This window comes from Triticum aestivum, chromosome 6D (genome assembly GCF_018294505.1).
Source record: "Triticum aestivum cultivar Chinese Spring chromosome 6D, IWGSC CS RefSeq v2.1, whole genome shotgun sequence".
Classification (NCBI taxonomy): Eukaryota; Viridiplantae; Streptophyta; class Magnoliopsida; order Poales; family Poaceae; genus Triticum; species Triticum aestivum.
The window spans coordinates 491,923,656-491,936,113 of NC_057811.1; the positions used below are offsets into that span (position 1 = coordinate 491,923,656).

At 43.9% G+C, this 12,458-nt stretch overlaps 1 protein-coding gene across 1 annotated transcript; it reads left to right on the forward strand.

The window, feature by feature from the left end:
* The first annotated feature begins 7,130 nt into the window (after nt 1-7,130).
* On the forward strand, nt 7,131-9,535 carry LOC123142814 (uncharacterized). Its single transcript, XM_044561555.1, has 4 exons — nt 7,131-7,217; nt 7,356-8,714; nt 8,802-9,033; nt 9,282-9,535. The coding sequence occupies exons 1-4, from the start codon at nt 7,131-7,133 to the stop codon at nt 9,533-9,535; spliced, it is 1,932 nt and encodes a 643-aa protein (XP_044417490.1).
* The last annotated feature ends 2,923 nt before the right edge of the window (nt 9,536-12,458 follow it).

Consider the following 12,458-nt stretch of genomic DNA (forward strand, 5'->3'; position numbering starts at 1 on the left):
CTAGAGAACCAAGTTTAATGCAATGAGAACCAACATAGGATGCTCTCCTTTCGTGATATCACTTGGCATAAAGCTCTTGTAAGTTGTCCACCATGACTGCCAAGTTGACTAACATGTACCCTAAGTTTCCTATCATGACTAATGAGTACTATAACATCATCGAAAGTTTCACCTACAATAGTTTTCTGTGCCGTATGCCACCTTGTTTCCCATGTACAAAAGTTACGAGCCATGATATGCAACTTTTACAATGTTGTAAGCAATTGAGCATCACCGGGGTAGGCGACCCTATAGTGATGTGTAGGCCTTTGTTTTTGAGGTGGCCAACTTTATAGTAGCATGGACAAGTAATGGGAAATGGTATGCAATTGAGCATCACTAGTAGGCGGCTTCACTATGTAGTACTAAAGCTGGTTGTTGTACCACCAAAGTTAAATTTGCAAAAGTTAGTTGAAACATATCCAAACGGGTTGTATCATTCGGAAAGGTGCATCATACAACACCAAATTTGCATCATGTAGCATCAAAGTTGGTTTTCAAAAAGTTTTCCGAAACATACCTAAATGGGGTCTGGCTTTTGGAAAGTTGGTTGTTGTAGCACCAAAATTGAATCATGCAACACCAAAGTTTGTTATCAAAATTTTGTTGGAACATAAATGGGTTATAGCTTTTAGAAAGTTGGTTGATGTAGCATCAAAATTGCATCTTGTACCACCAAAGATGATTTTGAAAAAGTTTGTCGAAACAAACCCAAACGGGGTCCAGCTTATGGAAGGTTAGTTGATGTAGAACCAAAATTGGGCCATTTAGTACCAAAGTTGGTTTTGAAAAAGTTTGTCCAAACATACCCAAATGGGGTCCAACTTTCAGAAAGTTTGTTGATGTAGCGCCAAAGTTACATCAAGTAGCACCAAAGTTGGTTTTGAAAAAGTTTGCCAGAACATACCCAAAATGTGGTCCAGCTTTTAAGAAGTTGGTCGATGTAGCACTTAAGTTGCATCATGTAGCACCAAAGTTGGTTTTGCAAAAGTTTGTGGCCCATTTTTCAGGAAGTCGACAAACTTTTTCAATACCAACTTTGGTGCTACATCAACCAACTTCTTGAAAGCTGGATCACATTTGGCTATGTAGCACCAAAGTTACATCATGTAGCACCAAAGTTGGTTTTGAAAAATTGATAAACCTTTTCAAAACCAACTTTGGTGCTACATGATGCAACTTTTCAAAACCAAGTTTGGTATTACATGATGTTACTTTGGTGCTACATCAACCAAATTTCTGAAAGTTGTACCACATTTTTGGTAGCAAACTTTCTCAAAACCAACTTTGTTGCTAATGATATGTAACTTTGGTGCTACATCAACCAAATTTCTGAAAGCTGGACCCCATTCAAGTATGTTTCGATAAACTTTTTCAAAACCAACTTTGATGCTACATGGACCAACCTTTGTGCTAAATCAACCAACCTTTCGAAAGTTGGACTCCATTTTATTTCGACAAACTTTTTCAAAACAAAATTTGGTGCTATATGATGCAACTTTGGTGTTATATGAACCGACTTTTTTAAAGCTAGACTCGATTTGGGTATTTTTCGACAAGCTTTTTGGAAACCAACTTTGGTGCTATATCAACCAACTTTCCCAAAGCTAGAACCCATTTGGGTATGTTTTGGTATATTGAGGAAGTAATAGATGAACATGTCAGTAATGGCTTTGCGCTAACTAGTGAAAAGATGTTATTGAAGTTTATTGGACCGTACCTTTGTTCATTAAACAACAGAATTTGGGAACTTGTAGGGACGCTTGATTGCCTATCTTGTATATTGTTAAGTGTCTGGTTCATGCTCACATACTCAGGCCATTGGTTTTTCTAGAGAAAATAACCATAAGTTGCCTTGTTAATGTATCATAATCTACATATTCTAACATATATCTATTGAGTGCTAAAAGCACGGCGGGCTTGGTGGGCTTAGGCTTAGGCTGTGTCCACATGCTCGGTGGGCTCGCGGGCTCGGTGTGTCTCTGTGTGCGTGCACGCGCCCGCATGGGATGCTACGAATGCGTAAGTGTTGAGAGGTCTAGAGACCCAGGCGCCGCGGCAACGATCGCCTACATCGTTATCCTAGGTTGCCACATTATCTTCAACTAACAATGACCGAATTCTCCTACAACTGATTTAAGAAGACCAAATTGTGCTGACACCAAATTATGCTGACACCAGTTCGTCACATTACCCTCGGGTGTTCTTCTCTTTCCACTGACAATAACATCAAGGTAAAAAGGTTCAAAAAAAGAAAATGCGATGAATCTAGTACAACATAGGAGTATGCTAATTCGGTCCTCCTGTCCTTTCTCCATTTTTATCCATGATCTAGATAGATAGATAGATATGACTTGGCCGATTAACAATTTTTTAGCAGTAATGAAGTAATAACCTAGAGGATTAATTACTCAACATCACACCCAACAACAAACAACAGGCGAGATGGATCGACCGCCCGAACAAGTGACCTACTTGTCGTCGGCTCCCGGCACCACCGGCGAAGTGGGCGCCGCGGGATCCTTCTGATCCTCCTGAACCGCCTTCTCCTTCTCCTCACGGTGGCCATCCCCGGGCCTGGGGGCACCGACGGCGTGCAGGGCGCGGTCGAGCGCGTCAAGGCGATCGCCGGCGGCACGGGGGTTGGCGGGCCCGAGGCGGGCGGCGGCCGTGTGGACGAGGTCCTCCGCGCGGTCGCAGCACTCGTGGAAGGCGTCGAGGCGGCGCTTGAGGTCCTCCACCGCGGCGGCGCGGCCGGGCTCGCGGACGTGGGCTGCCGCGGCGTCCACCAGCGCGTCGTAGGCCGCTGCCATTGCGTCCACGGTGCTGTCCATGGCGATGCGGGTGGCGGTTACCGGCCCCTGTTGGTCTCGATCTAGTGATGTTGTGTTGAGTCTCATCGACTGACTGGCTAGCGCTCCCCTTATATATACCTCTCCTGCTTTAATTTTTGCTTTTTTTTAAGCTTTAATTTGTGGTGTTTATCTCTTTATATGTATGACTAGTTATTTGTACTTCCTCCTATCCAAATTATAGTATAACTTTATATACTAAAGTTGTACTAAGTATGCGTGAATTAATTAGGATTGGAGGGAGTAATATCTTTCTACATAAATGTCTTTGCGGAAATATCTTTCTACATCTTTTTTTAACACAGTACAGACACGGGCACTCATGCCTAAGGTGCATTGTTGGAAATCCTGAAATAAATTAAGGAATAAACGCGAGTATCAGGACTTGAACCCTTCCCTCGTGGACTGGGATACCACTGTCCACCTAACCATCGAACCATAGGTTGATTCGCATATCTTTCTGCATGTTAAGAATTAAATTGGTGCTACATTATGTCGACGGATTTGTTGTTTACGGAAGATAATTTTAGAAACTATTCTGCGCCAACAAAATTTATACAGTGTTTGTGCCATAGAAACAAACAACACCCTCGGCGAAAGTTATGACTAGCTATTGGTATCTTTTTATATTCCGGGAACTACATTTGGTGCTACATTATGTTGATGTATTTATTATCATGGCTAAATTTAGAAATTAATCTTGTGCCAGAAATGCCATTTGTGCCGAAAAAAGAACACCCCTGGCCTAACTAATATTGCGTCAAATTTTGTTTGCAAAATATGAATCGTGTAACTGCACGATCCTGATGTGGCCAATGCATGAGCTATACGACACACGGGCATAGATCGGTAAAACGCTACTCCATCCCTTCGATGTCTCTCTCCCAGCAAAAAACATCTGCCTCTTCTCTGTTCGTTCCTCACAATATCCCCTTCTCCCTTGTTCCTATCTGGTCCCGTTTCTCATTCCATTTGATGCCGAGCATGAAGGTCAAGTAGGAGCCAATGAAGGGGAGGAGCATGTCGATGCCAACACTTGGCGGTTGAAGGGGGTGGCGGTGGACCAGAGGGGTTGAAGGGGGTGGCCGTTCAGGCAGGAGACACAAGGTCCGTCCCTAGTCGAAGAGCCACCGCACTGGAGTCACGCACATAGGTAAGTGGTCCTCTCCTTTTTCACCCCCTCCCTCTACGATGTTGTACCCATGTTTAATTGGAAATCGGCACATACAACAACCGAATTTGTGCATCGCTAGACAGTTGGCCGGGGTAGTAGACAAAGTTCCGCATCATACTGACGCAGTTCCGAGTTAGGGCAGTAGCAAAAACTATACATCCACGAGTAGGTAGCAGAACCAAGTTTTATTCTATGAGAGTTAACATTTGTACTACGAGAACCGACTTTAGTGCCATGAGAACCAACTCTTAGTAGGCTCACCTTTCGTGATATCATTTGGCATGTAGCTCTCGTAAGTTGAGCACCATGACTGCTAAGTTGACTAACATGTATCCTAAGTTGCCTATCATGACTAAAATCTATAGAACCAAATAAAGGTCATCATGAAAAACTTCTAGTTAAACTTCTCAAAGTTTAGTTATTTATATGTAAATTAATTACTAGAATTTGCCAAAATAAAGTAATGTACCCCTAGCTACTATGAAGGTTCTACCTATAAGGTATTTCCTAGTAGTGCGAGCTCGTACCAAAGCGAGTTGCTGGAGGTGATGAAGCCATGTACCTAGGGTAGGGTCATAGGCCTGACCTAGACAGCTTCCCCTAGGACATCAGCCTAAAGACAGAAGCATTCAAGGGATACCATCATCCACTCGACCATATCTATTGTCACCCGACGACCAGAAGACCTAAAGCCACTCTGCATAGCAACGGTCGGGCGTTTACTCTGTAGACTTAATGGTCATTTATGTCACTTTATCACTGGCGTTACCAGAAACATCCTATCTTAATGTACATTAAACCCTGTGTAACTGAGGGCTGGAGGGGCCTGGCAAACTCTATATAAGCCACCCCCCTCCTCAGGGGCAAGGGTTCGCACCCCTGTAACTCAACACACATATAATCCAGTCGACCGCCTCCAGGCACCGAGACGTAGGGCTATTACTTCCACCGTGAAGGGCCTGAACTCGTAAGCATTGTGTGTACAACTTCACCATAGCAGAGACCTTGCCTCCTCATACCTACCCCCTTTCTACTGTTAGTCTTAGAACCACGACAGGAGGTGTTGCCGAAATCTGTAGAGTGTCATTCGTGAAGGCTCAATGTGCCAGGGGTAGAGCTTGAGGCTGTTCTCAAGCTCGTCGGGGACACCCCTGCCGCCGGCGTGGATGCGGAAGTGCTCGAGCACGTTGTTGAAGTCCGGCAGGTACGCCTTCACCTGGGTACGGAAGACCTTCTTGAGCACGATGGTGGTGAGGAAGCGGAGCCGATCTGACATGGGTAGGACGAGCGGGCCGAGTTTGGTGATGTTGGTCTTGAGGAGTTGCTTTGTACTATGCTTGGCTCGCTTGGCCGAGAGTGGTGGGTGATTGATTAAATTGTAGGATGAATTTTGCAATCAGATGGGTGGTGGGTAGGTTGAAAATTTCATCCCATAGCTCCGCAACAAGCACGTATTTGCATCAATCACCCACAGTTTCATCAAAAATCACCCACTATTACAACAAAAAACATGTATTTGTATCAATCAACTAAAAAGTGCTTAAGAAACAAAAAATTGCAGCAGATACGTTTACAACTTAAATCACCACCTATTTTTAAAAAAAATCACAAACTATTAGAACAAACTATACACATGTTTCAACATTTTGTAAAGCACGTAAAAACATTATCGAAAAGGACCCTGATAAGTGTCACAGGTGTGGTACGAACACATGAAAACTCTAGAAGTTTTTAACGGCAAGTTTAATGACGCGAGGATGATAATTTTAGTTGTCAAGCATGACAAGTTTCTTTTAATGACAAGTTTCAGTTTTTTTTTGGGGGGGGGGGGGGGTTGTGTTTTCTTCTTGGATGCAACTTTAGTTGTAAAAAGGGATAATTGGTTTTATTCCCTTAGTTGTGTCCCCCTTGTCAGGATTGCCCCTAGATTCTGAAAACACGTGGTCTTGCCCAACCCACTTTGGTCGTCTTGTACTTTTGCCCTTTGACCGTTTGACTGTCACTTTGAAAACTTCATAACTAATTCATCCCTAAATAAGAAAAATGCAAATAAGATACCAAAATATTCGGAAAAACATCACCTGCATGTCAATGTCACTTGCATTCATGAGAAAAGTGTTGGTAAGTGCCCATCAGTGTTTTAGCTCTTATGATACCACCATGAACATTAAAATCTAAAACAATTCAAAAAAATCAGTAAAAAAGTTGGTGGCAAAGAATGACAAATGTTTTAAGTGCTTGCCAAATTTCCACAGAGAATGACATTCGTGGAAGTCGTGGCAAAAAAAACAAGTGATGAAACTTGGCAAGCACTTAAAACATTTGTCATTCTTTGCCACCAACTTTTTTTTGAATTTTTGTTTTTTTAGATTTTGCTGTTCATGGTGGTATCATAAGAGCTAAAACTCGGATGGGCACTTACCAACACTTTTCTCATGAATGCAAGTGACATTGACATACATGTGATGTTTTTTCGAATATTTTGGTATCTTATTTGCATTTGTTTTGATTTAGCATGAATTAGTATGAAGTTTTGAAAGTGACGGTCAAACGGTCAAAGGGCAAAAAGCACAAGACGGTCAAAGTGGGTTGGGCAAGACCACGTGTTCTAGAAACTAGGGGCAATCCTGACGAGGGGGGCACAACTAAGGGTACAAAACCAATTATCCCTTATAAAAAACATCAAGACCGGATTGCTTCGTTCACACGTGTGACACTTATCATTTGGGTATTGAAAAACCTTGCAACATCTAGCATGTGAATTCACAAAAAAAAACGCATGTGTATTTCTGGCACTTATCAATTGGGTATGGGAAAACCTTGCAACATTTTGTCGTGTGAATTCGCAACAAACCGCATGCGCATTTCTTACAATTTGGAAACACATAACCAATATCGAAAACCTGGAGAAAACACAAAGTTATAGTACTAGTATATATATTAAAAAAACACCCATAAAGGCAGCCCACAGGACAGATGGAAAACTAGCTAGGGTAAATAAAATAGAGGGAGGGACGCCGCCGCCTCCACAAGCGGACCACTACGCATCCTACCGAAATCTTGCTATGTGGAGCCTTGGCACCGGCGGCAGCCGCCTTTGCTGCGGCCTTAGCTTCGGCAGCGGCCAGACCAGCACCGGCACCACCGGCACTGTCCCTGATGACCCCATAACCCAGCAACGGATCTATGGTCCAGACAATCTAGGTAATTGGGACGACGAACTAGCGGCGGACCAAGATCTGGAACGGGGGATGAAAAAGGAGCTCATCGCCAAGATCCAGCGCCACTAGGAGCGGGTGAAAATCGTCGACGAAGGCTTCTGCTTCGGCCTACTAGATCCGGTCTCCAACATCGTCGTGAGCGAAGCAATCGCCCAAACCGAGCTGGCCCTAGCGGTGGAGGAGGAAGAGGAGGACTACTCGCGTGGTCGTCGGAGGCCGATGCTATGGTGCATTTTTGAGCGGTCGGTCGACGGCCTCGTCGCCTTCCTGGTGGCCCTCTTCCCCTACCTCACCAACTACAGGGCCGTGTGGTATCTCAACAAGGCCGATCTGGACCCCCTCGTGGCCGCCGGGCTCGTCATCCAGCGCCGCGGGATGGAGCGGACCTTCGGTTTCCAGTCTGACACGACCGCAACCGCCGTCGGAATGGCGCTCAGGTGTGCCGCCGCCGCCGCCCAGCACCACGACCCGCGGAAGTTTGCTCTGGCGTGGAAGATACTGTCCCCTTCTCTGTGCAAGATCAACACCCTGCTTTCACCACCCTACGCGGCCCGAGACCCCGCTCTGATCATCGACATCTGGGCACTACTTGAGCGACCTGAACCACCGGCTCTTGCACTGGAGGAAGCCTGGGAGCTTGCCTCTAAACGACATGGAAGCAACCTGAATAACCATGCAGAGATGGAGCTGCAAGTACCGCTGCTGCCGACTTTGAGGCGTGTGCTTCTCGCCACCATCCATGGATACTATCTGGAGGCCCTTGCCTGGCTGCCCAAGGGCAAGCTGCGGGGCTCGCACCAGTACCATTACAGCCTGCTCCACGCCAGCCACTGCTATGGACCGCTGGACCCCGTCTCCAACATCATCGTTAATACCCTCTGGTATGCCCAAGCCTACCCTCTAACGCTAGAGAAAAAGATGGAGATCGAGGCCATCAGCACCCGAGCCCTGCTGCGGATCGCACTCCGATCCCTATATGGCCTCATCTCCTTCCTTTGCACACGCCACCCCACCCTCACGCCGGGCGAAGCCATGCAACGACTGCAGCTGGCCGGGGCCTATCTCCAAAATGCCGATGATCGCGATGGTGGTGTGGAAGAAGCCGAAGCCTACGCGGCTGCTGCCAATGCCGCACGCCACCCCAAACCTCTTGAACAGGCCCACTTCCTCGGACCATCTAATTCCATGCTCAAAGGCTTCTCAGATCTCCTCGAGCACAATGAACCTGCGAACGTCCGCCCATTGTTTCCGGGCTACTTCCAAGCTCTTGCCAACTGCAAACCTGCACAAGAAGCAAAAAACACCAACGTGTTAGGCCCGTGGGCTTACAATGATGTAATGAGAACGATAGGCAACTTCTGGAACGAGCACAACAGCGCCGTGGGAATGGCGAAATCTGCAATCGAAATGTACAACAAGAAAAGCCAGGTAATAATTTGCTTGCTCTTTTACACAGATCGACTTGCTCTGGATGTACATCATCAAAACAATCTGCAACAACTTGATTGCTTGCAGGTACAACCCAGCTACGAGGTCCATGTTGTCTGCGGTGTCAATGAGTACGCGGGTGGCTGTGCGAACCCAACGAAGCCCTTCGATGGCACGTGCCGTTGCTCTCACATCAACTTCCTTGCCACCCAAACCGCAGCAGGCACATCTCCAGAGCTCTTCTTTGCCGAGTGTAGCAACGTCGGCTCTAAGGAGGTGCTGTTGTGCTGTCCTATGGCTATGCCACTTCCAGGCACTAGTATTATGCTATCTAGCTATCGTTTAACTTTGCACTATATCATCAGTTTAGTTTTTATACAATCCAAAACTATATATATAATAAAGTCTTGCTAAGTCTCAGTCGATGCTATATCCGTGATATCATACATTGATATTCGTGCAAAAATTTCTTTTCAGTTTTTTTCTCTTGATGTTATGTCACTTGATTGAGACTTGGTTAAATCTCACCCATATAATAAAGTCCGTGTCTGTGTGTATGCATGGCAGAGCAAGTCCGTTGCCTTTACTGTGAGTCTAGAGGGAGGACCATTGTGCACCCGACAAAGGAGAGTTTCCTCGGGCGTGACAAAGAGTTTGAGAAGATGCTCTGCGGTGAAAGACAGCGCGCCAACAATGAAATGATCTCTGACAGCTACTATATAACCGTGCATTTGGATAATCTGGAGGAGGACCGAATCTACGGCGATTACAGCTGCGACAGTGGACACCAAGAGGACGTGCCATTGGATGACATAAATTAAGCACATGCATGGCCCATCTGATGAAAACTGTTATAGAGTGAAAGTAAAAGAGACACATGAAGAGTCCAAATGATCCACTAGTTCCATTGCAATGAGGGAGACCCACTTATATACATGGTGAAGGGGTGTGTTGGGGAGACACCTCTTCCCCAACAGACACCTCCTGGGAGGCATCCCTCCCACACAATTGATCACATGTTTTTATTTCTCAACACTCCCCCTTGATCAATTCGTCATCTGTATATTGCAAACTGAAAACTCCTCCAAAAACCCTGTGGGAAAAATTGAGGAGAAACCAATATGGCATATATCCGCACTTGTATTTATATTGTCTCGTTAAAAACCTTATATGAGAAACCATCATGGAAAACTCATAAAGGGAAAAAGAGTACAATATGAGTGATTTGAGGATCACCAACGGGTTATAACTTGGGATTTTACTCCCCCTGAACTTTGCAAACCTCAAGAATATCTCATACCAATTCCACGAACCTAGTTCTGGAATGTAAACATTGATAGAGATATTGTGAATATCACAATAATATGTTTGCATACTATCCTCTTACATTTCTGTAATTCACAAGGATAAATATAACCCATAAGCAATACAAATTATCTTGGTAGATAATGATAATCTCCACATGATTTCACATGTGGCCAATCATTCTATGAAGTCGTCCACATATTCTGATGCTTCAAATGAAATAGAACAATCGCTGGAAGGACTCATTTAGAGTCTATTCTGAATACTTCCTTCAAAGTACTCTTCCAGCAAACCCAGTCTTTGATATGGCATTGTGGGATCAGATAATTAGCCACTATCAATATATCAAACCATGGTCTCATCTTGATTTTTCGAATGAAATTGATCAAGACCCTTCGTGCCCTGGATATATCCCAGGATATTCCTTACACAAACCTTATACCTTTTAGGGAATTGCACTCTTAATAAATTGCCAAAAATTATAGTGCCAGGCCTGACATATTTTGCAAGATATACGAGTGCTTGGATGGTATTTAGATATGGCAATTCATGCCCCACTATCACTTCACCATCTCCCCTATGTCTATAGGATTTGTATCCCATATTAGGTATAATATGACCATATGTGTCTTTGATATAATATACCCATATTGAATTTCTTCAATACTTCCGGATATATGAAGACTGATATCTTAGGGGGATATGCTCAAGTCATAAGCTTAGCATAATTTGGTTTAACTCAAATATCTGTCTTAACATGATTGTGTGTATTTCATGTCTTATATAGACTTTGATGATAAGATCGTCAACACCACAAATTAGGTGATGTAAAATCCAACCCAGGATTTCTTCATGAATACACGTCAACAATCATTAGTATGAGAGTAATCCTTGTCAAGGAATAACTCACTTAGTCGGTTGCACCACACAAATCTCCGACTACTTCAAGTCATAGAATGACTTCAGAAGTTCCACACATGCATGTTGCGATTTACCTTTGGATTCAGACTATCAAGTCATTCAATGACTTCAATATATACATCCAAACTAATTGACTTATGGAGTATGTAGACATTACATACATCAACCGTATGGATCTATACTGCCATTAACATTCAGTATCGAAACATAATTCCACTTATACCAAAAAGGTATGCTACATCATAACTGATGCCGGGTCTCTGCGAAAAACCCTTGTGCTACAAGCCTCGCTTTCTCACCACCTCATTTATTTTCGTTTCCAAACGAAAATTCACTTCTCTTCCCTCTGGAAGATACTTATGACGAGCAAGTTTTACAATGGTAAATACCGCTCTTTTGATGAGCGAGTGCCACTCTTCCTTAATTGCTTCCTTTCATTTGAACCAATATAAGTGCAGACAACACTTTCCATGGATTTTGGTTCAGGGCCCAAAAGGATTCTAGCAATTCTCAAGAAGAATTTTATGTCAACATATGTAGACTTTCTCATATACGATTCTCATGAATCAATATCATTGTGGAATTCTTACTACGCCTCTTAACTCCTTGCGATTTCCCACAACAACGGAGTCAAGGTGTTTCAATTTCCCAACACCTAAAAATGTGTGCACATATGTGTTGCACTTTGGATGTCGCGCATCCCTCAGGTGTCATTGAACCCGAGGTTGAATCATATTTACTGATCGAGGAGTCAATCTCCCATGTTTCCGCTGAAACATATGAGAACTTAATCTCATGCGACCAGAATTCTCCCCCTCTTACTCTCATCTAAGGAGACGAGTGGTTTATTAGATACCTCCACTCGTTATGGTACTTGACCATAGTGACATCTTTGTCATCAGTAAATATACTTGGCAGATTATTTGCAATATGCTGCAAATTTCTCATAACTTGAACACGTAGTTCAGATTCTTAAGTACGTGGACAAAATGTCTATGACATTTCTTATCCATTTCCTGGCATTCTTTGTGGTACACATCTCCCCCTAATGCCAGAAAATGTTCTTATTGCAAAAGCAATTAGCGTATGGGCTGCAAATAACTCCCTTGCTAGGGTTAAGGTATTCAGCGGATTAACGAGCATACCACAATTATTCCTCACATAGATCCCAACCATATGTGAAGGCCCATGATGTACGCTGGGGTGGTGATATCGGTATACAACCGAAGTACCGCAGATGGGAAATACTTCACTTATTTCCACATACAAACTGCAAGGGGGTGCAGTATCATTTGATCTCATTTAGACCAAATATGCGGAGTGTGAGACCGCATGTTACCATCAACAAAATGTCGGTAAATCACAATTCTGCAACATTGGCTATGCAATATTGAATCTCTTTCATAAGATATCCAGCCAAACCATTCTGGTTATGTACCATATACTGAATATAACCATTGAATGTCCGTGAATCAACTTCAACGACATTTCCATTCCAATGGAATTATCCCACGTTAG